The sequence below is a fragment of the Canis lupus genome, chromosome 18 (genome assembly GCF_003254725.2).
Source record: "Canis lupus dingo isolate Sandy chromosome 18, ASM325472v2, whole genome shotgun sequence".
Classification (NCBI taxonomy): domain Eukaryota; kingdom Metazoa; phylum Chordata; class Mammalia; order Carnivora; family Canidae; genus Canis; species Canis lupus.
The window spans coordinates 44,272,172-44,298,830 of record NC_064260.1 but is presented as its reverse complement, the minus strand read 5'-3'; the positions used below and the strand labels follow the sequence as shown (position 1 = coordinate 44,298,830).

Genomic DNA, 26,659 nt, shown 5'->3' with positions numbered 1-26,659 from the left:
ATGCCAGGTGGAGCAAATGTGGGGCCTCCAGAGCCCCCTGGGCTCCTGTGCCAGACATCAGTCATCACTCGGGCCTGCCCCCCGGAGCCCAGCCGGGGCCTGGGAATCGGCCTCCACACGGCGTTCTGGGCCGTCATTAGGGGCCCATTGAATAGGGTCCAGACTCCGGCCGAAACCTATTTGCCATCCCTAACTCCAGTCCGCAAGCAGTTGTGATTGTCAGCGATGCTAATCACAGCAACCGTGTCTTGGGTGCTGCTGCCTGGTGAGGTAGGAATTGTTACCTCCAGCCTCCTTTTGCACAGGAGGACACTGAAGGCTCAGAGACGTTGGGTGCCTTTCCCAGGGTCGCATGGGAGGAACAGACAGCCAACCCCTAGCTGAGGCTTCACCCTGCTCCACCCCCGGCCTTGCAGGGCCTTGGGAGCAGCTGTCCATCTCTGCACCACCACCCCTCCCCCGGGTCCAGCTCCCGCCCACCAGATCTCCCTTTGCTCCCCTTCTAGTTTGGCTGCTGTGGCGTCAACGGGCCCGAAGACTTCAGGTTTGCGTCCGTGTTCCGACTGCTGACTACAGGCAGCGACGAGGTGCCAGAGGCCTGCTGCCGGAGAGAGCCTCAGACTCGGGATGGGGTCCTGCTGAGCCGGGAGGAGTGCCTCCTGGGAAGGGACCTGTTCGTGAACAAGCAGGTACCAGGCCCTGCTCCCTGGGGCAGGGGGACTCGGATGGCCAGGGCTGGGCAGGTGGCAGTGCTGGCACAGGGCGTCTGAAACACCCTAGAAACCCCCCTGGGTGGGTGGGTCATGACATGCGACTCCTGAACAGGGGCAGATGAAGCCCTTGAGATCCAGCTGAGACAGAGGAAGAAAGTAGAGGGGGGCGGGTGGGCGGGCGATGGTACAGGCCAGAGGAATGGGCATCTTGTCTGGGGTTCAAGGGTGAGTTGGAGCTGTCCAGTGTTCCCGGCAGAGCACTCTCTGAGCTTCTGGGGTGCAGGTCGGGAGCCAAAGCCTGAATCACATGGTGGGGGCCCCTCCTTCGCTCTTATTTGAGGGAAGCTCACCTGTGCCCTATCAGAGCCCCTGCTGACCCCAAGGGAGCAAGGTTCCCCTCAACCACCAAAGGTCAGGGGAGCTGTCAGACCCTTCAGTTCTCTTGGAGCCCAAGGACTTTATCTTGGTCCTGGGAAGAAGCGCTTTCCCCTTTCTGCACATGCCGTCTTGGGGGGAATGGGACGCAGGGCCCCTGTGTTGCCCTCCACCTGCCGGGAGACAGATAGCGCCCTTGTACTTGATTCCTCCTTCCTCCTGAGCAGCTCCCCACCCAGAACCCCCGCCCCAGGTCCCTGGCCCCTTGGGTGTGTGTGTGAGAGACCAGGCTGGGCACAGGGTGGAGGAGAACAGGGATGAACTATGAACCGAGTGCATGTCCCCACACCCCTCACTTGATTCGGCTTTTAATGAGCATCTCCTGGGACAGTCCAAGATGCAGGGGACACGGCAAGAGACAGGAGACAAGGGGCTCAGGATGTAGTTCAAGAGAGCACATGATAAGGAGCTAATAACTTCACATGGCAATGATCTCCATCAAGAAAATACAAGCAGGTGCCGAGCGAGAACAGAGGGGATGGGGGCCAGAGGGAGCCCAGGGAGGGGGCAGCATGCTGAGGCCTGACCCTGGCCATCCGGTGGGATCTTTCCGGCCTGAGCTTGGAACTCCACACTCCATCCCCTGCACATGCCCGTGTGGTGTCAAAGGACTCACGAGCCGCTGTGGGCTCGGGGCAGAGGGCCACCAAGGGGTTGGGCCTCAGCCTCCAGGATAGGCTGCAGGAAGTGGAGGCCGGGGCAGGGAGTGGGCTCAGGCTTTGATGTCAGGCAGGCCTGGACTGTGACACCCTCTCTGGACCTCAGATTCCTCACACAGTAGCGGAGACCATGGGCTATCCTCCTTGGAAAGATGGGGTTTATACGCCACCCCATCACCACCAGGGAAAAGCTGCACTTCCTACTTCCCTTGCAGCTAAGCCAGGTGACCGCGCAGGAGCCAGGGAGGGGCCAGCAGAAGCACTGTGCCCGCCCCTCCCTGCCCCCTGGCTGGAATGAAGCGATGGTGACAGCCATCTAGGACCCGGGACCATCCCCCTTAGGATGTCAGAGCATGGACAGCCAGGGTGGCTCAGTGGTTTAGCACCACCTTCAGCCTAGGGTGTGATCCTGGAGACCCGGGATCGAGTCCCACGTCGGGCTCCCTGCATGGAGCCTGCTTCTCCCTCTGCCTGTGTCTCTGCCTCTCTCTCTCTCTCTGTGTCTCTCATAAATAAATAAATAAATAAAAATCTTTTTTAAAAAATAAAAGGATGTCAGACCATTACGAGGGGAGCCTGGGTCTCTGATGGCTCCATGAAACAGACGGACCACCACAGCTTGGGATTTCGTACGAAAGATGAGCAAACTTCTAGCTTGTTCCAAGGCACCGCTGTTTGGGTGGCCTGGTGCCCAGAGCCAACACCAATGTCCTGAGGCCACCTGTGGATTGTTGAGGGAGGCGCTTTGCGGGCCGTGTTCCTGTAGGGCTTCATCCTCATAAACTTCCTGTGTCTGCACCCATCCTTGGTGATGGCACCTCCTTCTGTCTCCTGGGCATGACTTTGGAATCAGAGCTCCTTGTTGGGGGGCGGGGTGTCCCCGTCCAGCTGCCTGAGTTCTTTATAGTGACTCTCCCTCTGTTCCTCGTGAGGATCCCCCAAGTTTGACCTCTGGGATCTTTTTCTGAGTCACTCATCCCTCCTGAGCCTTCTTCCTTTTCAGAGCCCCCGTGGAGGGACTGTCGCTATTTGGTTTTTCTCCAAAGCCCATTTTGCTAAAGCCCTGCATTTCTGACTGTGCCTTGCATCCCAGTCATGGTTTTCTTAAAAAAAAAATATATGTATTTTTTAAAATTTATTTATTCATGAGACAGAGAGAGAGAGAGAGGCAGAGACACAGGCAGAAAGAGAAGCAGGCTCCCTGTGGGGAGCCTGATGCGGGACTCGATCCCAGGACCCCGGGATCATGCCCTGAACCGAAGGCAGACGCTCAGCCGCTGAGCCACCCAGGTGTCCCCAGTCACAGTCTCCCACCAGTGAGCAAAACGCCTGGATGCCAGGACCCGAAATCCCAACTAAAGGGGCTTATGCACACGCCCTCTGTGTTTCACACACAGCGAGCATTCTGGAAGGTGGCGCCTCTCCCGCTGCATCGGTAGCATTGTCCCGTCAGTCAAAGCCTGGTCTCTGAGATCTCTGTGACCTTTCCTTGGTGGCGAAACAGCTGCTGTTGGCTCCAGACACCCCCCCCCTCCATGTTTAAGACAGAGGGAAGGGAAAGCGTGGCACCCCCGTCCTTCCCAGAAAGCCCCCGAAACGTCTGCATAGATCTGGGTGGCCAGGACCCGGTTACGTGGCGCCCAAAGGCCAAGGCAGATGGCACTCAGTTGTGGATGTCAAGTGAGCCCACCGCTGTTTGCCACTGCACTCCGTGGGCAGAAATGAGGAAATCCCGAAAGGAGGTGACCGTGATGAGCGCTCAGCCTCCCCCGTTGGCAGGAGTCAAAGCCACGGGGGCATTTCGCCAGCTCTTCCTCAGCCCGCCCTGGGTCGAGACAGTCACCCAGGCCTCCTGCTGGAAACAGAGGAGCGGGGCTCGGAGTACATGATGATCTGGCTGGACTCCAGGCCAGAGTGCGGGCCCCCAATAGGAAGCCATCCATAGTCCCCATCTGCCTGGCTGATCTTAAGCCCTGTCTCCTCACAGCCTCACATTCCTCTGCTTCATCCCCAGTGCTCCCCACCTGCTCCCCGGCATGTTGTGAGTGTGGGTGCTGCTGTGACTGTCGATGTAAAGTGCCGCACCCTCGTCCTCCTGGCGTAGGGAAAAAAACATTCCGGCCAGCGAGTGAGAGCAGCATGTGCAAAGGCCCTGGGGTGGGAGGGAGCATGGCATGCTCCAGGAACCCAGAGAGGAAGGCCGATAGGGCTGGAAGCACAGTGACCAGGGCAAGAGTGGCTCAAGGTGAGGGCACCCCAAGGCCCCTCCCGCTCTCTCTCCAGGTGTGTATGTAGCCATCTCTATCTCAGGGTATGTATCCCCACCACTGCTTGGTAAAGCAGTAATAACACAGGACTTCATCCATTGAGAGGGATCTTGAGGGCTGGGCTGATCTTGGAAGGCTGCCTGGAGGAGGTAAAGTGTGTACTGGGCTTTGAAAATTGGGCTGTTTCCTTAGGGCAGAGGCTAAAAAACCCAAATCCTTCAGCCACGGAGGTAATAAGGAGGGGAGAGGGTGAGTGTAGCTCAACAGGGAAAGACGGGGTCTGTGGACCTCCAGGGAGCCCTGGCCCCATCTGACAGGCACGGCCACACAGCAGTGATGGCTCCACTCGCTGGATCTCCTGATTTGGGGGGAGCAGCAGGGAGTCTAGATATTTATGGGAGATTTTCCAATACTCCAATCACTGTGGCTACTACACCAAAAGGGTTTCTGGGGATGTGGCCATTCCCAGCCCACCTTAGGAGCTGGAGGGCTGGGGGGGCTTTGGTGTAACGCTGCCAAATTGCTGTTCCTGAGCCTCCTGCCTCCCTCCTCCTCCACACCAACGGGTGCCAACGGGGTTTGGCAGGGTAAGCCTGCTGCTGCCTGAGCTTTGGGGCCTCGTGCCAGTCCCCCGGTTTCGTACCTCGGTCCAGAGGCTGGCCCCTGACCCCAGACTGTCTCTGGCTACGGCCTCACCTCTGGTCCTTCCCTCCCAGGGCTGTTACACAGTGATCCTCAACACATTCGAAACCTACGTCTACCTGGCTGGAGCCCTCGCCATAGGGGTACTGGCCATCGAGGTGAGTAAAGGCCCCCACGTCTGCGGCTCCCCGGAAGCAAGGCACACACGGGGTCTCGGAGAGATCCCCCATGGCCTGCATCCCCCCTAGCCTAGCTCTGTCTCCGCATCTTAAATCCAGGACCAAGTGGGTCGGTCCCCCACTGTGGGGACTGCGGGATGGTAAGCCCGGCTGGGTCCGTCTGTTGTTGCCCGAGTCACTGTTGGACTCTGGGCTCGTCTGAGCAAGTCCCCAGCAGGGAGTGGACAGGCTCTGGGAGGGAGCCACCCCCAATCTTCCTCCCACTGTCCCCCACCCCTGTTCCTCTCTGGGGAATCTTCCCCCAAGGTCCAGAGTGACTCTTGTCGGAGGATCAACACCGCTGCCTTGATGGGAGCTGCAGCTTGTGCTTCTAGGTCAGGCCCTTTCTCTGTGGGAGGTTCCGGGCCTGGGGGGTCCTGTCGATCTCACCAGGGCGGTCTCCATAAACCCCCTCTTCCCTGGACCCCGGAGCCCCTCAAAGGGAAGGCAGCTGCAGGCTCTCGCCGCCGCCACCAGGTGGCGCTTCAGCCGCGGGGCGCCGCTGCCCTTCCTTCTCCCGCCCTCCTCCCGGGTTCAAACCCGCTCCTCCCGTTTGGACTGACCGCGTAGCCCACGCCTGAGCAGCTCCAGGAAGGGACCCCTCCCGGCCTCGGCCAGGCAGCCGAGCCTCGGCCTCCCCCTCCTCCTTGGGGGGCCTCCCGGGTGCCTGGCACCGCAACCGTGGCTTTGCTCAGCTTCTCAGGGCGTCCTACAGCTCCCGGGGGGGAGCAGGTCTTTGTGGACACTACGGGGGAGAGGGAGGGGTCGTTTATTCACTCATCCAGCAAGCATAGATTGAGCGCCTACTGTATGCCAGCACCGTTCCCGGTGAAGAAGGTCTCTGGCGGAGACCTCGGACCCGATGCTCAAGAAACACACGCCCCAGGGCAGGGATGTGGAATCGCAGGCTGTGTCCCCCCCACGCCCCACGCAGGAAGAACACGGGCTTTTCCAGTCTAACTCCCAGCTCTGCCTCTGGGCACACGGGGCCTCGGAGCCATAGGTGACCTCTCGGTGAAATGGTGCTACTACCCCGCTCCCCGGCTTTGGGGCTCCTGGGTGTTGAGAGGATGGCAGGGGATGGGGCTCCAAGCCTGGCGGGTGGTCCTGGGGCTTATCGGACAATGTCTGTGTTCTCCGTGTGCTGCCCTCACCCCCAGCCCCCCAGCCGGCGGCCGCCCCAATAGGAAGCAGAACCCTGGTCCCGGAAAGGGACCTCTGCTTCTCTCCATCCCAGCCTCGCCTACCCGCACCCCACTTCCCTGACCTGTGTCATGGGCCACTTGCAAGAAGACCCCTGCTCGTGGGGGTCTCAGCCCTTCTGGTCGGAGGGCCAACCCTGCATCCGGGTCTCTGCCTGCCCCACCACCCCAGGGCCCCGGTTAGGCGCTCAGGGATTGTGCTCTCAACTCTGCGAAGGGCTACATCTCCCCTGCCTGTTAATGACGATGCTGGTAACTTCTTCCTACAGCGACTGTCCCGCATCATTGCCTTATACTGCCATCCTACTCCCCCCACCCCACCCCCGTGAGCTAGATGGGGGAGCACGCAGGACTTTCGAGCTCCGGCTGCGGGGTCACGGTGCCCAGACGCAAACCCCAGCCCCCCAGCTCCCCCACTTGCAACCGTGTCACCTGAGGGTGGTTGCATCACCTCTCTGTGTCCTGCCTCCTGCCCTGTCACAGGTTTCCACGAACACATGTAAAGCTGTGCAGGGCACACAGCGAGCCCCCGGTCCGTGCGCAGGCCCAGAGAGGGGACACGTGTGGCCCAATGTGGCTGCTGGCAAAGAGGGGAGCTGGATTTGAACCCATGTCCCAAGGCCCCTTCTTTCCATGACTACCCTTGCCCCCGGGGACTGTCAGGAAGCCCTCCTCCTGCAGCGTGCTGCGTGCCAGAGCCGCCTCCCTGCCCCACGGCCCACGACGTCGGTGGGGGTGACACCTCCCCACGCGGGGCTGGGAGCCCAGCCTGACAGGCCAACATCTGCTTTCCCCGCAGCTCTTCGCCATGATCTTCGCCATGTGTCTCTTCCGGGGCATTCAGTAGAGGCAGGGCCTGCAGCCTGACGCCTCACCCGCCGCCCCTGCCCAGCACCCAGCGCCCCCCCCCCGCCCCCGTGCCCCTGCCCTCAGCCCCAGGGGAGGACGTGAGCTCTCGACGAGTGGCCAGGAGGCGGGGCGGAGGCAAATAGCTATTTTTTTAACAAAACGAAATGAAGAAGAAAATACAGACTGATGTACCCCACCTGGACTCCCGGTGGGTGCCGCGGGCGCCCTGCAGAGGCCCTGGCGCCCGCACCCAGGGAGCAACAGAGACCCAAGGATCCCCAGGGCCAGGCTCCCTCCTCGATCCCGCCAGCCCCGGCAGCCCCGGGCCTGGGCCCTCTCCTCAGCTCCGGGGGCCAAGAAAGTGCGGATTTAGCCAACAAGGAGGCAAAAGCAGCTCTCAGAGGTCCACGGAGCCCGGGGGCCCCCAGGACACTCGGGCACCACGTCCTTAGGAACTTGGAACCTGTGCTAACCCCTGGTCCTCTGAGGATAGAGTTGCCCCTGCCTCGGGCGGGGCCCAAGGGTGGGCTGCTCGGACACTAGACCTAAGAATGGCCCAGCTGGCGGGGTCCTTGCTTCCCTCCTCTGTTGGATCAAATAATCTGGAAAGCCCAGAGAGGGGCAGTTTCTCATTCACAGTCACACAGCACATGCATGACAATTCTGAGCAAGAACCCGGTCGTCCCTCGGCTGCCTGTCACCCCTCGCAGGGCCCTGTAGGTCCCAGCACATCTGCTGCTCACACCGCTCCCTGGCCTCGGCATCCTGGTTTCCCAAGGAGGGAGAGAGAGCAAGCTGGTCAAGAACTCCCCAGCTCCACAGCTAAGAAAATTCTGGACTGGCCCCCCCTGCTTCCCTCCCACTTCCCCATACACACACACACTTTCTAAGCTCCCCAGGGATACACACACACACACACACACACACGCACATACACTACAGTCCCTTTTCCACACACCACCCACCTCTTCCCACAAGCTTGACCCCTTTCTTGTTTTCCATCAACTCTGTGGCTCCCGGGGCTGGAACAAACTCCCAAGACCATCTGGTTCTCCTCTCCCCACCCAGAACTGAGGCTTGGATGTCTTCCACAAGATCTCTGCCAAGACTTTGCCACCCTCTTCTTGCATACCTCCAAGGATGGGGAGCTTACTACCTCCCGAGACAGACTTCAGTCTTTGGACTGCTTTGACTTTTTAGCATCAGCTCAGTGCACATGAGAGTCCTCTGTTTCCGTGGCATCCCACTTGCTCTCTCTCCTTCCCAAAGGGTTGAGACCACACGTTGCCTCCCCCAAGCCCCATTTTCTCCAGGCTCAAGAGCTCCAAGACATCTCATTTCTGCTGCGACATGGTTTCTAGTCCCTTCGCTGTCCATTGCACGCTTCTGAGTGTTTCTTCCCAGCTCAGGCAGGGAGAGGTTGTCCCCTAGACTCACGACCCACAATCAGTCCCTCACACACAGGCCTTACATTCTACATCAGTGTTGCAAGATGCCTCGACTCCAGTGAATGAGGAATGATTGCCGGGGGGGGGGGGGCTGTTCACAGAATCTGGGGTTTGGCCTGGGGCCTGGGGCCGGATGGACGGCGAAATCCCCATTGGTGGTGTCTGCCAGACAATTCAGGCTCGATTAGTGATGTCTGCCAGAGGCACGGCAGTGGGAGGAGCAGCATGAGCCCATTCTGAATCCTAGGCCCTGTGTCAGCTTCCAGCCTCCCTCCAGCCTGCCGGCCACTGGGAGACCCCGAGCTGTGGCCTGTGGCCCTGTGCTTCCCTGCTCGGCCACCCGCCCCTGTAGAGATGCAGCCCTGAGCTCTGTGCCTGCTGTAAAGATTGGATTTGACCCATGCCATCCTTCTGCTGCCCCCCACCCCACCCCAGTCCCAGATCCCCTTCTGGCCACCAAGCTGGGGCTTTCCATATTGTCCCTGGAACAGCCTGTCTGCCCTGGCAACTCCATACAAGCCGCCACGAGCTCCTTGGCGACGGGGCATCCCCAGGACCTAGTGTGCCCTGCAGCTGGTCTCCCAGCCCAGCCTGAGCAGGACCTCCGGCTTGCTCCTCCAGACCCACCCGCCCGCCCACATGCTTAGCTCCAGCTTCCCGGCAGAGGCATGTGGCTGGTCTGAGGTTGACAAAAATAAACAAAAACAGCTGGCCTAGCGGGACTCAGGGTCTGACTGGGCAGCTGTGTGGCTCCCGTCCAGGGGCATCCCAGGCTTCGGGGGCCCATCGGGTCCCCTACCAGCCAGGAGAACCTGGAGCCTTCAAGGTAAGAAGGGCCTAATATCTGGCATCCTGCGTGTCCCCACCCCCCACCCCCCTGCTGGGCCCTGTAAGAATCAGTGGGAGGGAGGGCAGGTCCCAGAGGAACATCTGGCTGAGGCAGGCTCAAGGGTGGGTGTGAGCCTCATCCCCAAGGGCTTTCCAGAAAGGTGCCACGGAGCCCCGAATCCACCTCTAGCACTGACCCAGGCTGGTAGCTGCCTGCAGCAATTCTGACGCATGAAAAATAAAGCCCAGGCCCAGTGGGGCTCAACCCTCTCCCAGGCACTGAGATCTAACTGGGCTGGTTCAGATACAGCCCCTGCGAGGGGCTGGGGGCAGTCGCTCGGCTGCTGGGCCAGGGGGCTGCGGGAGTAGGGACACCTCTTTGCGGGGACTTCTCCCAGCCTGCTCACGGGGCAGGGGCCAGGGCTGACCCTACACTGCTGGTCACACACCCACACCCTGGGCCGAAAGCCAGCTTCCTGCTCCAGAGCTACTGCCTTGTGGTTAGAAGCAGCCACCTGAGCGGTCCAGAGGCTCCCTCGTCTCTCTGGCCTTTCCATGCCCGAGGGGACCCCAAACCAGCCAAGGCCCTGGCAGCCCCACCCCATCTCCCCGAAGCCCCTCCTTCCCTTCCCCCATGGATCCTATGTCAAAAGTCTATTTTGAAAACTGTAAATGTTCCTTGCGGTAGATAGCAGAGCTAATTTATCATGTTTATTTCCCGTGACCCCCCCCCTTTTTATATTCTATATCAAGAGGAGTTTTTGTAATATAAAACAGGACACCCACACTGATGGTTTTGCACTGGTTTTTGTGACTGTTTCTTACAAAAAGAAGGAACAAAGAATAAATAGTGACTGTGAAGAAAGGTGGTCTTGCTTGGGGTGAGGGTGGAGGGGGTGCAGGGATGAGGCGAGAAGTGGGCAGAGGGTGCTGGGCTCTGGGGATGAGGATAGAAGGTGATGGGCGGGGGAGAGGGTGGGAGGAGTCTTCCCAAACCTTCAGGATGGAGAGCTGGGCCTTCTTCGGGAGACATGTGGTGCCCCTCCCTGTTGTCACTGCCTCCTTCACAGCAATGGCTCGTGGCCTTCATTCCCCACCAGCCCGGCCAGGTCCCCAGACTACGTCTGCTTGCCAGGCCCCCTCCCTCTGGGCCCACCTCCGATGGCTGAGCAAGCAGCACGGAACGTCACGACAGCGCCATGCCAGCAGGCCCTCGCTACCACCAAGGGGCAAGGCCGGGCGGCCCTCCCACCTGCCCAGCCCACCCCAGTCCACTCCCGCCAGGGGTGAGACTGCTTGGCTCCAGCAAGTGCCTCACCCAGAGCCCGACTGCTAAGCCCACACTTCCTACTTCCCTGCCAGCCACCCAGGGGCACCAGCCCACCATGCCCACCGGTGACTAGGACAAACCACCCATCACCCATCAGAGGATGAGCCAGGCCTTAAAGGCCTGGATCAGATGGACAGGACGCCAGCCACCAACCCCAACTCCCAAAGGCAGTGGTGGGTGCCCCACCTGGCCAGGGCTTGTCAGCAAGCAGCTGGATTCTGGGGGGAGGCACAGATGGAAGAGGCAGGGGTCGGGGGTCAGGACAGAGCCCAGCCTTTCCTTGGTGAGCAGGTTCCCTTCTGCTCAGCCGGTCACCAGCGGCACAGCCGTGGGCACCCAACCCATTGGGCCTCTCCCCTCAGCTGTGCAACAGCAGCGAGACCACTGCTCTGCCGGGCACCAAGCATGTGGCTGTGGGGACAGCCGGCCCCATGTGGGCAAGGTTCCCTCAGGACCATCTGTCTCGCCCCGCTGACCACACTACTCCTAGGCGAGAATCGAGGGTGCGGCCTGGCTGCCTTTCTCCAGGCCTGTCCCCAGGAGGGCCACCACTCCAGGTGTGCCTACTTGTGTCCTGGAGGGAAGGGGCCTGGGGAGGGACAGCTATGGGGGCGCACAGGCAGGGGGTCTGCAGCTCTGAGGGAGCCGCTTCTTCGCCTCCTCCAGGGCACTCGCGGTGGGGGACACGAGAAGTAGCCTGCCGAAATATCTCTATTTATTTCTCCTGCTGAGTTTGAAGGGCACCCAGTCCTACCCCACCAGGTCTTGGGGGCTGCACCCCAGGGAGAGGGTGAGGGTAGGCGAGGGAGCAGAGCCAAGCAGACAGCAGACCCTGAAGGACAAGGGACAAGGAAGTGCCACTGTTTCTCCTTCCTCATCTCAAACCCCACAGGGGCCTCCATAGGGTGCTTTCTGCGCTCACTGCCAGGGCCAGCCTGTGGTGAGGCTGCTGGCGGCCTCTGGACCCAGGCCAGCGGGGGGACCCGAGGAGCCCCAGGGGCCGGAGCAGCCTCAAGCAAGGCCCTGGGAAACAGCCCATGGTGGCCGGGCTTGGGGGCCGGGCCCGGGCTCTGGCTACAGGTGGCCCACCTCACAGACAGGCTGCAAAGGGAGTTGTCAGCTCAAAGACAACCTCCCCCCCGTCAGCCCCGCGGCTAGGCCGTGGGAAAGGCAAGGATGTGCGCTTAGGGGCAGGGGGCAGCTCCGGCAGCTGGGGAGGGCCCACACTGAGGAGTCTGGGGTCGAGTTCTCAGGTTTTCCAGGTGTACACGGAAGCCACGTTCAGCTGTGTGGGCACTAGATCGGGTGGGGGTGCAGGGAGGGCAGGGGGGCGGTGCAACCTCTCCCAAACGAAAGAAGGGCCTCCTGGCAGAAGCAGCAGGAGCCTCGCCTTAGCCTAAGACCCTATGACTCAAGCTCTTCCGTAGGCATCTATCCAGGGGATCCAGAGGCCAAGAGACCCGAGAAAAGGAGGCGGTACTGTGTGAGGTGAAGAACAGAGGTCCCAAGGCCCTGTCCCTCCCCAAACCCGAAAGTCCAGGAGATCACAGCATTTGGGGGTGCCCAGGAGGAAAGGAAGGCGGTCAGCCGTGCCTGCCTGGGGCAGGCCTGGCGCAGGGCAGGGTCCTTCCTGCCTTCCAGGGGCCAGAGGGAATCCGGGGCCCCGGGACCTCCCTGCCCCACAGGGGCCCCTGGCCCAGCGAGTGGCTAGACTTTCTTGGGTTTCCGGCCGACTTGGTAATAGTAGTAAACGCTGATGGCGACAAAAAGGAGGCGGCTGGCCAGGAGCAGCAGGATCCCCAAGGACACGAGGCCCGTCTCGGCTAGCGTGGCAGTGACCACTGTGGGAGAAAGACGGACAGAGGAAGGGGACAGAGGTCAGAGGAGGGGCGGGCCTCACCCCCAACCCTGGAAGACATGCTGAGCTGGGGGCTCCCGCTGGACGCGTCTGTTCTGCTGTCCCCCACGTGGCAGGTACCGGGGTAAGGGCGAGCGTGTGGGCAAGACTGGGTGCGCGCTGGGTACACCAGCGAGCGATGGGTTACAGGAGGCTGCAGGTGCACGTGCGTGGCCGAGGCTGTGGAGATGCATGCATGTGCATTCAAGAAGATACGGGCAGGTATTAGGAGTGTGAGCACGGGTGTGCAGACCTACAGGCATGCGAGGCCACTTGAGTCCCTCCCCCGCAGACAGACTTTCATCACTTCCTGGAAACCAAGCTGCCCTGCCCGCGCCTCCATCTCCATCAGCCTCCCTGTCTCACTGCCCACCTCAAGACTCACCCAAGAACTGGACCCCAAAGTAACAGGCTTCAGTGAGCAGAGTCCATCGGATGATAACCTTCTCAGCCGTGTAGAGAGCGTTCCACATAATCAGGGAGATGCCTGGGGTGGGGGGCCAAAGAGCAGACTGGGGGCAGGCAGCTTGGGCCTGGAGAAAGATCCCAGACCTCCACATTCCCCCGTCCACTCACACCCCCCAATGAAAACCGTCCATCATCTGTCCTAACCCCATAGCCCCAGCTGTCCCACTGTCCGGGTGGAGTGCTTGAAGCCACACCAATCTCCACCAGTGCCTGTCCCACCAGTACTGGGGCAAACCCTTGAAGGATCTGTACACGTGCCATCGGCACAAGGTTGGGGAGACGGTACAAAGGCACAGAGGCCTCTGAAATGGGGGGCTGGGCATCATGAGACGTGGCTGGAGTCCGGAGCCCACAGTGGGAAATGGGGGAGGTAGGTCTGGGAAGGTAGGCTGGATCCACCCCATAAAACCACCCAGAAAGCCAGGTGGAGGGGCTGGGCCTTTATTCTGCAGGAAAATGGGAGCCATAGAGTGTTTGGGAGAAGAGGAGGGACACTACCCGTGCTAGTCTTTAAGAGTTGTTAAGTCAGCTTCCCACCAGGCGCGGGGTGTGACTCAAATTAGAGAGGAAACGGGATGGCTCAAGAGAGGCCCAGGGGTGGGAGGGGTTTTGCAGACACTGTTGATTTTGCCTCCTCCTCTAGGCTGAGGCCCTGGAGGGCAGGGCCCGAGCCCCATTCATCTCTGTACCCCAATGACCCAGTGGGGTGTGGATGGCAGAGACGTAGCCCAGTCCACTGGGTGCATTCCAGCAGCGGCCACAAGATGGCAGCACACCCCCAGGGAGAAGGACTCATCCCCAAGGGGGGGTGTGGAAGGGCTTCCCCATGCTCCTCTTGGTCCCCGTTGGTCCCCAGCTGCCCATCACGACCCCCAGTCTGCCCTGGCAATACTCACTGAGGAGGGCACCTCCGTAGAGGCGGATGGGGGTCTTGCTGGTCACCTGGGCTCCATCAAAGACTGCATCGTAGAGCTGGTCAGGGAAGGCGAGGGCCTGCGGGCATCGGGTGGGAAGTTCAGGGTAAAGTTGGAGGGGGTCACTGTTGAAACCTTCCACGGACGTCTTCCTTCCCCCAGAAGCAGGGCCGAAGCCCCTGGGGCAGTCCAGCATCAGAATCTTGATTACCTGTCGCCCTCCCCCATCCCCGGACTCCCCTGTGCCAGGACCGAAGGCTCTAGGTTCCCAGGGGCAAGGAGTCTAGGATGCTCCAGAGCATGCAGGGTATGGGTGGGAATGAGTATCAGGAGCTGGGACTGGACAGGTAGGGCATCAGCACGATGACCACACGGATAGAGGCAGCAGGGACCCCAGGACAGGGAGCCAGACCCAGGGCCCAGAGGTGGGGTGGGGGCTCACCATGATGGCAATGCCGGAGAAGAGCACAGCAGAAGCAAACTGCCAGACCCTGGGGATGCGTGGAGAGAAAGGTCACGGCCAGGGCCCCCCGCTGCCACCTCCAGGCCCCAGGGGACCCTCCCCTCTCCAGCCATGGTGTCCAGGGATGGCTGGTAAAAGGCGGAGGGCATGAGATAGGAGGGAATCACAGGCACGAGGACACCAGGGCAGAGCGGAAGAGGCGGGGCCTCATGCAGCACCCCTGCCATAACCCCGCACCCACCCAAACTCCCACTCCATGCTCACCTCAGCCCCAAGGGCTCCCGAACAGCAAACTTGATTTCGTTGCCCAAGACCTGGCTGATCTGTGGACCAAGAGGAGTGAGGGGCAGGCCCAGGCCATTCACTCCCCTCCCGAGCCCCCTGGCATGCCCAGGGATCCACCTGGGGCCTTCTGCTTAGCCAAAGGGTCACCGAGGCCACCCCCCCTCTGCCCCTTCATGACACCAGAGCTGACGGGAAACTGAAAATATGCTGAGGAAAGATAAAAGCTCTGGACACGGGCTTAAAGCCTGGCTCTGCCACTTACTGGTAGGGCCTTGTGCAAGTCCTTGACCTCGCTGAGCCTCAGTTTCCTTATCGATGCAATGGGTTAATAACTATCTCCCAGAACTAGCAGGATTAATAATACTTATAAAGCAATTGGTGCAGTAACGAGCACATAATAAGCATGAAATTCATTCTAACGATCTGTCTTCATTTTTGTTATTATTCCCTTGACATCTCCATTAAGTTCCTAGAAAACCGCGAGCTGAGTCCTGGAGCGCTTGAAGCTCTGCAGGCCGCAGCTACTCTTCTCCCACACGCAGGCCGGCCCGCCTCCCCGGGGGGTGGCCAGCTTGAGGCCCCTCGGCCCACCTTGGAGCGGTGCACCTCCCCGTCGTCATCCTCCCCGCCCACGCCAAGGATCTTGCGGGTCTTCAGGCGGCTCACGAGGTCCGTCTGGCTGTGCTTCTTCATGAGAGGTGGGGGCTGCTTGGCTGCCATCTCGTCCTGGAGCCTGGCGTCTGCGGACGGGCTGAGGGGAGACACCAGCCTCAGCCACAGCTCCCCAGCTTCCACACCTCAGGGCCTGCCAAAACCTGCACCCGGGGCCTGAGGTCTGGAGAGATCTGGGGGCCCAGCCTTCGCACTCAGCTCCTTAACCGCCCGGCCATTTGGCGAAAGGGGCAAGTCTCTCCCTTCCTGGCCTCAGCTTCCTCATCTCTAAAATGGGTGGAGGAGGGTGTCCCTAAAGCCCTTCCAGCTCTGTGAGCCCATCTGGCCTACACGAACACGGCAGACCCCAGGAACCAGGCTGGACAGAGCCTTCCGGACGGCCCCAGAGGGGTCTGTGGGCCGAGGTGGAGACCACATCCAAAGGCTCCTGGAGGCGGGGGCAAACGAGCGCAGGCCAGTCTTGCCAGAAGGAAGACGTGCTCAAGTCCTGGGGTCCAGCAACCCCCACCGATCCTCTGCCCAGATAATCCCTCCATCCAGCAAGCCCTCCCTCCCTGTCTCGCAGACAACATTCTTCAAACCTGCCAGGACCGAACGAAGGGGAAGGGGGGTGGCCCCAGGACCCAGTGAAGCCAGGAAAGTGGGCAGAAGCTCTGTGCCCCTTCCTGCCAGGGGCACCCACGACCGGCCTCTTCCCCACCCCGTGTCTGCTCACAAGCCTCCACACCCCCCCAATCCCCAGCCACACCCCCCCACCCCCCAGCTCCACCTTGGGCCAGGTCTTGAGCACCTACTGTGTGCCAGGCTCTGGTGTGGGAGACACAGAGATGAGCTGACTGCTGGTCCTCGCCTTCGATCACCACAACAGCTGTACAAAGGAGACAGAAGTATAGACTCCAGTGAGGCAAAGGTTTCCAGAAGCTGGCCGGGGCGGGGCGGGGATGGGGCACTGGGCTCCTCTATCACACCCCCACCCTAGCATGCAGTGGGAACTATTTACACCCACCCTACAGATGAGGAAACCAAGCTCAACAAAGTTCAAGAGAGACGGGGTTGAGTAACTCCATACCTCCCACCCCACCACACCACATGCCTTATTCCAGCACCCCATTCTCCAGAAGCCCACGGCCACCCGCCAGCAAGTCGGGAAAACTACCCTCATGTGCAGACGAGCTTCAGAAGTCGCCTGCCCCTCTGCTGGGCTTGCTGGACCTCCCCGCCCAGGCCTGAGCCGGGTCCCAGTCTGGCTTGCCGCCTTAGGGGCGCGTGGCCCCAGCCAAGCCTCACCCTCCAAGCCCTGATCAGGGCGGCCAGAGACAGAGACGTCACCTCTGGTTTTCTAGCCTCCCTGTGTCTTAAAATAACATAAAGCACCCCGACAAATAATCAGGACCGAGACTCAGACTTCGGGGAACCTGGATAATGTGGCTTTAGACTTGGGCAGAGCAGGGAAGTAGGCACACAAGTCAGTCTCAGTGGTCTCCAGGGGGCGATGTCCAGGCCCCTGGCCTTGGCTCATCATCTATGAAACAGGGGTAGCTCTGCTGACCCCTCCCCACACCCAGCCCCCAGGGGAGGGGTACAGAGGTGGCCTGTGGTGGCCATGAAGACAGCTCCAATGCCTGAGGCCTGTCTGACGCGCAGGCAGCCAGCTCCACCGGAGAAGGCAGGGCTTAAGGACCCTGCCCCCCAGGGCCCAGCCGCTGTCCCCACACCTCAGCACTTGCCACCAGCTCTCATGACTCGAGAGAGAGGCGACAATCAGCCTGGCGTCCCTCCCACTGCCAGACAGACCGGCCTGAGACGGCCCACGACAGCTGGCCAGCCACTGCTGGTCGCCGCCCGGGCTGGCCCCCCTCGTCCGGCCTCAGCAAAGGAAACATCGGGTAGCCCGGCCCTCACCCTTCTTCCTCTTCCGGCCTCCCCCTCTGGCCTTTCATTTTTTTAATTTACATACAGCAGAACTGACATTTTTGTTGTTGTTTGCAGTTCCACGAACTCTTAGCACACGTGTAGATGCAGAGAAACACCACCTGCAGATGGGGACAGCTGCCCCGGCCGTACCCGCCCCTCCCCTCCCCACTGATCTGTTGGCCGTTGCTCTGGCTTGGGGTTTTTTCAAACGTGCTCTATGCACAGAATCATATAGACTAGACCCCCTGGAGACCGCTTCTTCCATGCAGCCTAACGATAAATGCCTCTGAGATTCACCCAAGCCGCTGGGCACTTCCCCTGCCCGTTCCTCTTCATGGCAGAGTCATGTTCTGTGGGATAGACGTACCCGGTTGCTGATGCAGCCACTCACTGCGGGACCTGGGCTGTTTGCAGAGTTTGACAATTAGCCATAGATCTCAGTCCCCTGTCAGAAGGCTGGCACTCAGGCCAAGCCCTCCAGGCCCCGGGCTGTGTCAGTGACCCCCCGCTCGGAGCGTGGGCATTGGTGGGGAGGGTCGTCGGGCAGAGGAAGACAGCTGATGCACTTAGCGGGGATAGGCTTTATCCACGGGGACCACCACCAGGTACCTGGGCTGGTGGGACCTGCTGCGGCCTCCCCCAGAGCCCAGACCCCAGCAAGGAGCTCACCACCCCCAAAGGGCCCTAGGGCCTCCCAGGGAGAGTGCAATCTCCAGGGAGTAGGAGCCCCTGCACCCTGCCTCTGCACCGCTAACTCCTCCTAGGACCCCTGCACCCTGCCTCTGCACTGCTACCTTCCCCAGGTAGTAGGACCCTCTGCACCCTGCCCCTGCAACCCTAACTCCTCCGGGGAGTAGGAGCCCCTGCACCCTGCCGCTGCACTGCTAACTTCTCCAAGCACTAAGTTCTGTCCCTGCTTCACCCACAGCATGTGCCCCACCCCCCGGGGAGTGTAGGTAGGCCACCTGCAGTTCTCCTATGCACCTGCTGGCCCCTCCACATGTCCTACCCCTGGGGCAAACCACATACACGCACCCCCCTCCCCCATCCCCAGGATCTGCCCTTGAACTTTCTTCCCCTTCCCACTCCACAGGTGTTTTTCAGTCCTGCCTCATTTTAACCTAAGTGAGGACACAGGACACCTCCCTTGGCTCCATTCCCTGCACCTCGGCTGAGCCAGATGTGCATTCGAATCCTGGTTCTCCCCTCTCACCAGCTGCAGGGCTTTGGGCGGCTCGCTGCCGCTCTCACAGCCTCAGTTTCTGCCCCTGTGAAATGGGGTTAATAAGAACACTCACTCTGTGCAAGTGCTGGAGGCTAAGGAGAGGGAACACGGGCGGGGCCTGGGGCCAAGTGCCCGGCCTGCCCACACTCCCACTTCCCTTTCTTCATTCAGCCATTCAGCTGTGCACAATGGAAAAAGCCTGCCTGATAGGGCTGTTGCTTCCTTTCCAGAGCCAGCTGCCTTCTGAAGGGGCCCCAGGGCTCCCCCCACCCCCATGCCAGGCTGCCCGAGGCTAAGGGAAGGGGCAGGCGGAGGTGAACCTGCCCAGCCAAGGAGCAGGGATAATGCAGCCTGCGGCCCCCTAGAGCCTGAGCTCATGACCTCTACATTCTGCCCCTGGCTGGCCTCTCTGACCTCGATTCCCAATAAAGCCAGTAAGTCATTATCCTTTTTTTTTTTCTCATGTGTATGTATTTAATAATAAAGTTTCTGTCCTTCTTAATGGTTGTTTTCACTTAGAAACCACTGCCCACCCAGGAAGGTCCTCCTCTCCCTCTGCTCCCCCTACCTCGATGCTCCTAGTTCTTCAGGGCCTTCCCAGGACACAGCCTCTCCCTCCCTCCCCTGGACTTCCGTGGGTCTCAGCATGCACAGCCACTGGCCACTTCCAGCCCATGCTTGCAGTCACATCACGGGCACTCGGGCTCCCGGTGACCCAGTGACCTGAAAGCAGTGCTGTTATCTTGTCCAAGAAGCTCCCCGCTGGACCTCTGCACGAGCTGGGCAGTTGGTCAGCGCAGGCGAATGAGTGAGAGTTGGGCTACGGTGAGCAGGCCTCCCAGCCCTAGCAGGACACCCAGGATCACACTCAGTGCCAGGGCCCCAGGGGAGGCTCTGCTCCAAACACACACTGGACAAGGCAGCAAGTTGAGGCCCAGAGAGGGCAGGCTCGGCCCCGGGCCACATATGAGCTGGTGGCAGAGGAGTCCAGGGAAGGGGCTTTGCAGTCAGGCGGCGCTTGGTTCAAAGGTGACATCTCCTACCAGCCAGTGGCCTCAGACAAGCGGGTCCAGGATGCTGAAGACATAGGAGAGTGGGTACAAATGCTCTTGGTGAAGGGTCTGGCATGTGGGGTGGCCCAGGAAATGGGGGGGGGGGTCTGGACTGGAGGAGCACGTGCAGTGAGACATCACCATGGCCTCCTCAGATACTTGCAGCCACCACTAGAAGGCAAGCACCCCTGGGTAGGGGATTCCCTAGGTCTTGCTCACTGGGCCTGGGACAAACTTCCTGGCATGTGAGGAGCTCACCAAATACCTGTCACCAAGTAGTGAGTTGGGGAAGGTGTGGAGAGCCCCCCGCCCCATACCCGACGGCTGGCCAAGGTCTGACTCCCTGCAGCATGCACCCCCCACGCCCCCACCCGCCCCTCCTTCAAGTGCAGGAACATCTGCGGCCAGCAAGAACATCCCCAAAGAGCTCCGAGTGGCAGCAGCACAGAGGGGGGCACAACTAGACACAGGCCAGGGACAGAGAGGCTCATCGTGGCTGCATAGCCTTAATAACTAGGCAAACTTGAGCTCAAACCTCAACTCTTTCTCTTACTTGTCTGCGACCTCAAGAAAGTTTCCTAACCACTCTGAGCTTCCATTTCTTCCTTTGTGAAACCACAGAACTATTTTTTACCCCACAGGGCTGTGATGAAGGCACTGGGCGAAGGCGGCCGAGGGGCCTGGCACCTGCTGTGTGCTCCATACAGGACAGCAATTAGCGACACTGCTCCTGCGGCAGCTGCCAAGGCCCTGCCCTGGCGGCAGATCAGAGGGGGCTGGTCCTAAAGGACCTCTCCCAACCCCCCTGTAGCCTTCCCAGGAAGCCCGGTTTCCATAGAAACAGTCGGACTGCATGGAGACTGTGCCCATGAGGGCTGGCTTAGAAACCTGACCAGCAGTGGGGAGTGGGAGGGGGAATGAAGGGGGCCTGGGGCCCAGCACGCCCACCAGCTGCCGAGCCTCCCGGTGATTCAGGGGGGAGTCACTGTCGCTGAGCGTCACAGCCACTTCCTTTTCAAACAAGACCTTCTGCTGGAGGGACGGTGCACCTGTCCCTCCCCGTCTGGTAGGAACTGCCCCCAAGAGCACCCACCCCAGGGTTGGAGGCAGGGAACAGGTACTTCCAGACCAGGAATCCTCTGCAGCCCCCACGACAACCCTATGAGAATGGCTGTATTGTCCCCTCCATTCTCCCGATAAAGAAACGAAGGCCCGAGTGACTTATTCAAGCTTCGCAGGGTAAGCGGCTGAGCTGAAATTGGAACCGAGCTGACCGCGCTTTAAATGGATATCCTGAGAAGGGCGGGCGTGTGCGTGCAGGGGCAGGGAGCTGGGTGGTGAGCCTGATCTCTGAGAACGAAGCCCTACACCATCTTTCTCCTCACATCGCCCCTTGAAAGTCCCTGGCCGGCTGCCAGCATCTGAACTCCCTCCTTCCTGGGGTCTAGCCTCCCTTGGGTGAAGGCCCGGTGATTCCAGCAGGACCAGGGAAGGGCTGCGGGAGGCCCATTGTTCTCTTATCACATTGGTGCAAAATAGCTGGAAACGGGGTGTGGGACAGGGCAGCGCCAGGAGAGGGGGCAGCGAGAGAAGGAGCCTCCTGCTGGTCACAGAGAAAGGGAGGCAAGGAGGCCAGGGAGGCTGGAGGGTCCAGAGCCCCGATCATCCACCCCGTGGGTCCCTCCCTGGGGCGGCCCATCAGCTCCGTGGCCGAGGGGCTCCCTAAAGGCCCCCAGCCCAGAGCCCCCAGCCTGAGCCCTCGGGCCGGGTGAATCTCCCATCTCCAGGGCTGTACTGGAGAGGCGTGGGGTGGGGGGAGAAGGGACCCATGTTGGTTTCTAGCCCTCGGCCTTTGGGCAGATCAACCTTTCAGACCCTCCTCCGTTCCTGCACCGTAAATGGGGGTCACGATGCCTGACTTGCCAGGTTGGTGGCGGAATAACAGCGAAACTAGGAAGTCACAGGACACAAAGGGGGCCTGACCGATGCGTTACCGACATCATCACTACTGACGTCATCACAGTGGCTTTGGTCATGTGGGTCACGGCAGGCGAAGGCACAAAGCCAGGGCGAGGCTGCATGCGGCAGAGCTTCCTTGCGGTGTGTCCCTCGAGAGCACGGTTATTCTAAAGGCCGAGCCTGTCTGAGTCAGCCCCGTGTCTCAAGTAGACGGGGAGCCAGTCGAGGGCGGGCGGCATCATCCATCTCTGTGCCCCGAGCCACCAACGGTGGATGCAAGGGGGGCAGGATGACGGGAGAGCTGGCGGGGGGAGGAGGGGGGGAGCACGATGCGAACCCTGCTGGGGTGACAGATCTTAGACACTGAGACGAAACTCCTCCGTCGTCGTCAAGAAAGGGCCTCCACGTCCCATTTCCAGGAACCTCCAGGAACGTGGGAGCTGGCAGCGGAGCCCTGAGTCACGCACGGGGACACAGGACAGCCGAGGACACCACAGATTCTACTTCCCTGGCGAAAGCAGAGGCCGACTCTTGGGGACTCGGTCTTCGCATCTGCAAACACCAGGAGTGTGGTCTCTGGGGCCCTCCCGGCTGTGATCTTCAGGATGTGGCTTCTAAATCCACACTCCAGCGGCACAGCTCTGGCGGCCTGGCTGCCCCTGGGGACGCATGATTTATCTGGGAGTTCTCTTTCTTTTTCAAAGATGCCTGATTTCCAGAATGGCAGAGGGAAGCCCAAACTTTCATCACAAAACAAACATCTCCAGAGCCTCAGGGACCAGAAATAAACACTCCCTGCAGTTCTGGAAAGGGTGAGGGAGCAGAGCAGAGCAGACGACGAGGAGGGGACATCCCTGGGCCACCCCCCACCCGGCCCACCCCCGGGCCTGAGGCTGCTGTGTGCAAGGGGGATTCAGCCCCCTGAGGGCCATCCGTCGCCCCTCAGCTGTCACCTGAAGGAGGGTCTTCCCTGTCCCCACTATCACAGAGGGCAGAGCACATGGGGAATTTCTGTCCTTTTCCAGCCGGGAATGGGCCTGCCTCCCCACCAGCCCGGTGACGGCATCAGAGCCCTCAAAGGCAGCTGGTGCTTCCGAGCCCATGAGGCCATGACCATGGGGACAGCCTGGCTTCTGGTCGCCACGGGGCCAGAGCTCTGGTGAGGGGGCAGCAGACACACGCCATTCCCCCCACCTCTCTCCAAACCCCTGAAAGGGGAGGACAAGAGGGGGGCCGGGGCGGGGGCTTCCTTGCAGGGATGCTCTGGCATTTGGAGCCAACTTTTCCAGAGGCAAGGAGTGATCTGTCTTCTGGGTGGGAGGCAGGCAGAAGGGTCCCTGTACTTCTCCCAGGATGCTGTGGGCCAGAACTACAGTCCAGGACTGACCATCTCCCCCAGGGTCTGGGGTCAAAGGAGTAAGTCAGGACTCAAAAGGCCTGTGCTTAAATCCCATTTCTACCATTTATTAGCTGCATGGCCTTGGGCCAGTGATACTGCCTCTCTGGGCCTCAGTTTCCTCTCCTGTGAACTAGGTTTAATAAGGACACCTAACACCCACTGATGAGAAGATGCCTAAAAACATCTAGAAAGGTACCTGTTTTATAGTGAACGTTCAGTAATAACGCTGCTGTTATTCTCAGACTAGGAGACTCAGCTTCTTTGCCTCAGTTTCTCCCTTGACCATACCAGCTTCAGCCCCCTTCAAGGGGCCACATGTGGATAGGGAATGGAGCGTTTACAAGGGGTGGCCATAAGAAGGAAACGGAAAGGAAATACGGGTCATTCTGGGGCAGGAGGAAGATGCTGCCCTGAGGCGCTCACGATGGACTGGCAGGGAGAATCCGGGGAGGGGGCTGACAGCAGGTGGCAGGGATATGAAACCCCTGAGGTACGAAGCCTGGGTGGCTCCCCTCCCTGTCAGGCCAGGCCTGACCCTGGCAACGATACAAACCAGCATTGCCAATGAGTAGCTGAGATGCAGGGTGAAGTGAAAGCAGCATGGGTCAGGCGTCAGAACGTCAGGCACCCCGCCCTGCCGCTGCCACTGCTGCATGGAACTGACATGCCGTTTCTGAGCATCACTTCCCTCATCTGTGAAAAGGACACGCTTCGTCCCTTTTCAGCCAGCCTTGCCTCCTATCTCTGCCCTACCTCCTCACTCCACCCAAGCCACACTAGCTCCTTACTGTTGATCTCAAGTATGGTGGACACATTCCTGCCTCAGGACCTTTGCACAGGCTGTTCTCTGTAGGATCTTCATTTCCCCAAGCTATCCCCACAGTTTACTCTTTCTTTTTTTTTTTTTTTTTAAGATTTTATTTATTTATTTATGAGAGAGAGAGAGAGAGGCAGAGACATAAACAGAGGGAGAAGGAGGCTCCATGCTGGGAACTCAACATGGGATTGATCCTGGGTCTCCAGGATCATGTCCTGGGCTGAAGGCGGCATTAAACCGCTGAGCCACCGGGGCTGCCCAAAGTTTACTCTTTCAAAGCCTTGGCTCCAAAGTCACCTCCTCAGGAAGGCCAACCCCACCCCTGACTTCAACACGCCTGATACTCCACTCCCTCACCCCAACCTCACCTCCCAATACACTATATAAATTATTTGTCCCTCCATCATTTAAGTTCAGCTCCATGACACTTTGTTTTGTTTGCAGCTGTCTCCCAGTGCCCGGAACTGTGTCTGGCACTCGGCTCACTAAACCACCTTTGGTATAGGGCCCACAAACAATTTGTTCAATCAGCGAAAGAACAGTCTAGAACTATGTATATCCAGGGTCACTGCTCATTTCATTGTTTTCCTACCCTCCCACGGCTAGGGGCAGGCCCTTTGGGGGGGGGGGCTATCCTAAGATTTGAGGGGGGAGGAGGCAGCTGAGCACAGAGCTGGGGAAGCTACAGCTGGAGCCTGGGGGCAGGGATCTAGCAGGTGCTGACAGCCATCCGTGGGTGAAGGGCTTTGGGCCTCAGCCCTCCACTCCAAATTTGGAAGGACTGATTAGACCTACAGCATGTGGGCAGCAAAAAAGAAGCCAGGACAGCTTGCTCCCGGGATAAAGGGGCCAGAGGGGACCTCAGGAATAAGACGGCCCATTTTATAGACGGAAGAGCTGAGACCTGGAGAGTGAGTACACAGTGCCCTATTTCCTAACCCCACAAGAGAAAGCTTTCCTCCTGGGCTGAGTGTGGGGCTCGGCTGGAGGCTTCTGCTAAGGAAAGGACGGTGTCCCTTCCCGGGTGTCCTTCCCCTCCCACCCCACCGGCTCTGTGCGCCCCGGGTCTTTGGGCTGCAGGAAGAGCGGGTCTGCCCAGGGGGGTGGCCCCCCTCACACGGGCCACCGGAGGCGCAGGTCCAGGGGGCGGCCGGTCGGGCTGGGCATCAGCGCGGCGCCGCGATCTCCCGATCTCCCCGCAGGACCGTCCCACCAGGAAAAGTTTGTCTGAAGGAAATCACCCAGGAAGCGCGGGGCGGGGGGGGGGGGGGTGGCCTTGCCGTCGGCGCCGGGCTCCCCGGCCCCCGCCCCGCTCCTGCCCCCGCCCACCTGGCGACAGAGAAGAACCGGCTCCCGGGCCGCGAGGGGGCGGCGGGAGCCCGGGACCGGGCGGGGGCGGGGGCGGGGGCGGGGGCGGGGCGGGGCGGGGCGGGGCGGGGCGAGGGGACGCCGGGCGGGCGCCGAGCCAGCGGGGCGCGCGGGGATGCGCGCGGGGTTCTCGCCGTTCCTCGACAGACCCCAGCCCCGGGAGGGGTGCGAGGGCTCTGCCCAGGGCAGGGAGCCCCAGCCCACCCAGCCCCAGCCCGCGCGGCCCTTTCCAGCCGAGCGCGCGACTTCGGGGGAGCCCGGGGCGGGGGGATCCGTCTCCACCTGCGCTTCCCCGACCTCCCACCCAACAACTGGGGCTCAGCCGCGGCGGCGGCGGCGGCGGCTTCGGCCTCCCTCCCTCCCTCCCCGGCGCGGAGACCCTTCGTCTTCCTCCTCCACCGCGCCCTTTATCTCCTAGCTCCAGGCACGCACCCACTTTCTGAGACCCGGGCTGGGGAGCCGGGGCCCCGCGGCGGGGAGCTCCGGGCTGCTGGGCGCCCCCTGCCCCCCCCCCCAACCAGCGGGTCCGGCCAGCGGGAACTCCGCCACGGCGGCCCGCGGCCCTGCGGGGGCGAGGACACAAGGAGGGGCGCTCGCAAGTTTGTGCCGCGCACTCCTCGGACCGGGGAACAATGGCGATGGGGGGAGGGGACCCGGCTCCGAGCGCGGGGACCGCAGTCAGACCCCGGGGAGGCAGAAACTGCTGTTGCCTCTTGCTCTCTTGCCCCCAAGCGGGGGGGGGGGGGGGCGCGGGGGGGGAGCAAGGGCGAAATAAACAGTCCCACGGCGAGGAGCCAGCGCAGGGAGGCAGCCGGGGGAGAGGGGGAAACCGAGGCACGGGGAAGGGCGGCGAGTGGAGAGCGGCGAGGGGCTGCGGGGCTGCGCCGGGGGTGGGGGGCGGCGGGGGCGCGGGGAGGGGCCCCCGGAATCCCGGCCTTATCCCGGCCGGGGGGCCCCGGGGCGTCCCAGGTCCGCGGCGGTCCCGCCGGGCCGGGCTGCGCTGCGCTGCGCAGGCACCGGCCGGCGGCGGGAGGGAGCGCGCGGGGCTCGGGGGCGGCGGGGACCGAACTTACGTTCCTAGCGCATGCTGGCGCGGGCGCTGCGCGGAGCTGGCGGGCCGGGGACGCCGGGCCCTCGGGACCTCACATCGCGCCGCCCGCGCGGGGCAGGGCAGGGCAGGGCAGGGCCGGGCCGGGCCGGCGGGGCTGCGCGCGGCGTCCTGCGCGGCCGGGGTTTGCCCGAGTCTGGCGGCCCGCGCTGGTCCCTCCTCCCGGTCCCGCGCGCAAGCCAATGGCGCGCCGTCCCCTCCCACGCGCCGGCTGCCTCGCCCCCGAGGGTGGCCGCCGGGCGGGGGGCGGGGGGCGGGGGTTGGGGCCGCCGGGCGCCGGGGCTCCCCGGCCGAGGCTTTCCCGGGGACTGCCTGTGGGGGGCGCGCTCACGCCCGGGAGAAGGCGCCGGAGAATCCCGGCCCAGGGCCCCGCCGCCCGGGGAGACTTTCCTTGGCAAGTTCCGAAGACGGCGCCCCTTCCGTGAGACTCAACACCCCCATGGGTTGGCACTCCACACTGTCTTAAATATCCTCGGGGTATCCCCTGGGGCCTAGGCCAGTGTCTAAAATGGAAGGGACTGCTTTGG

The 26,659-nt window shown here is 61.3% G+C and overlaps 2 protein-coding genes across 4 annotated transcripts in view; one reads left to right on the top strand and one right to left on the bottom strand.

The window, feature by feature from the left end:
- TSPAN18 (tetraspanin 18) overlaps positions 1-10,126 on the top strand; it is a 186,066-nt gene extending 175,940 nt beyond the window's left edge. For both annotated transcript variants that reach the window (XM_049096376.1, XM_025451945.3), the window contains 3 exons: positions 507-689; positions 4,791-4,874; positions 6,936-10,126. In XM_049096376.1, coding sequence (XP_048952333.1) covers positions 507-689; positions 4,791-4,874; positions 6,936-6,983 — 315 coding nt within the window. In that variant the 3' untranslated portion in view covers positions 6,984-10,126. The remainder of the gene's footprint in view (positions 1-506; positions 690-4,790; positions 4,875-6,935) is intronic.
- On the bottom strand, positions 10,050-26,255 carry TP53I11 (tumor protein p53 inducible protein 11). 2 transcript variants are annotated; one of them, XM_035701251.2, is made up of 8 exons: positions 26,098-26,255; positions 16,081-16,158; positions 15,210-15,369; positions 14,598-14,656; positions 14,313-14,361; positions 13,853-13,949; positions 12,874-12,975; positions 10,050-12,432 (listed from the first exon to the last, which is right to left on the bottom strand). In XM_035701251.2, exons 3-8 carry the CDS (start codon positions 15,336-15,338, stop codon positions 12,299-12,301), a joined length of 570 nt encoding a protein of 189 aa, XP_035557144.1. In that variant the 5' UTR covers positions 15,339-15,369; positions 16,081-16,158; positions 26,098-26,255; the 3' UTR covers positions 10,050-12,298. The 2 variants fall into 2 exon arrangements, with proteins under 2 accessions (XP_035557144.1, XP_025307733.1); XM_025451948.3 differs by having other exon boundaries at positions 16,085-16,158.
- Between the last annotated feature and the right edge of the window lie 404 nt (positions 26,256-26,659).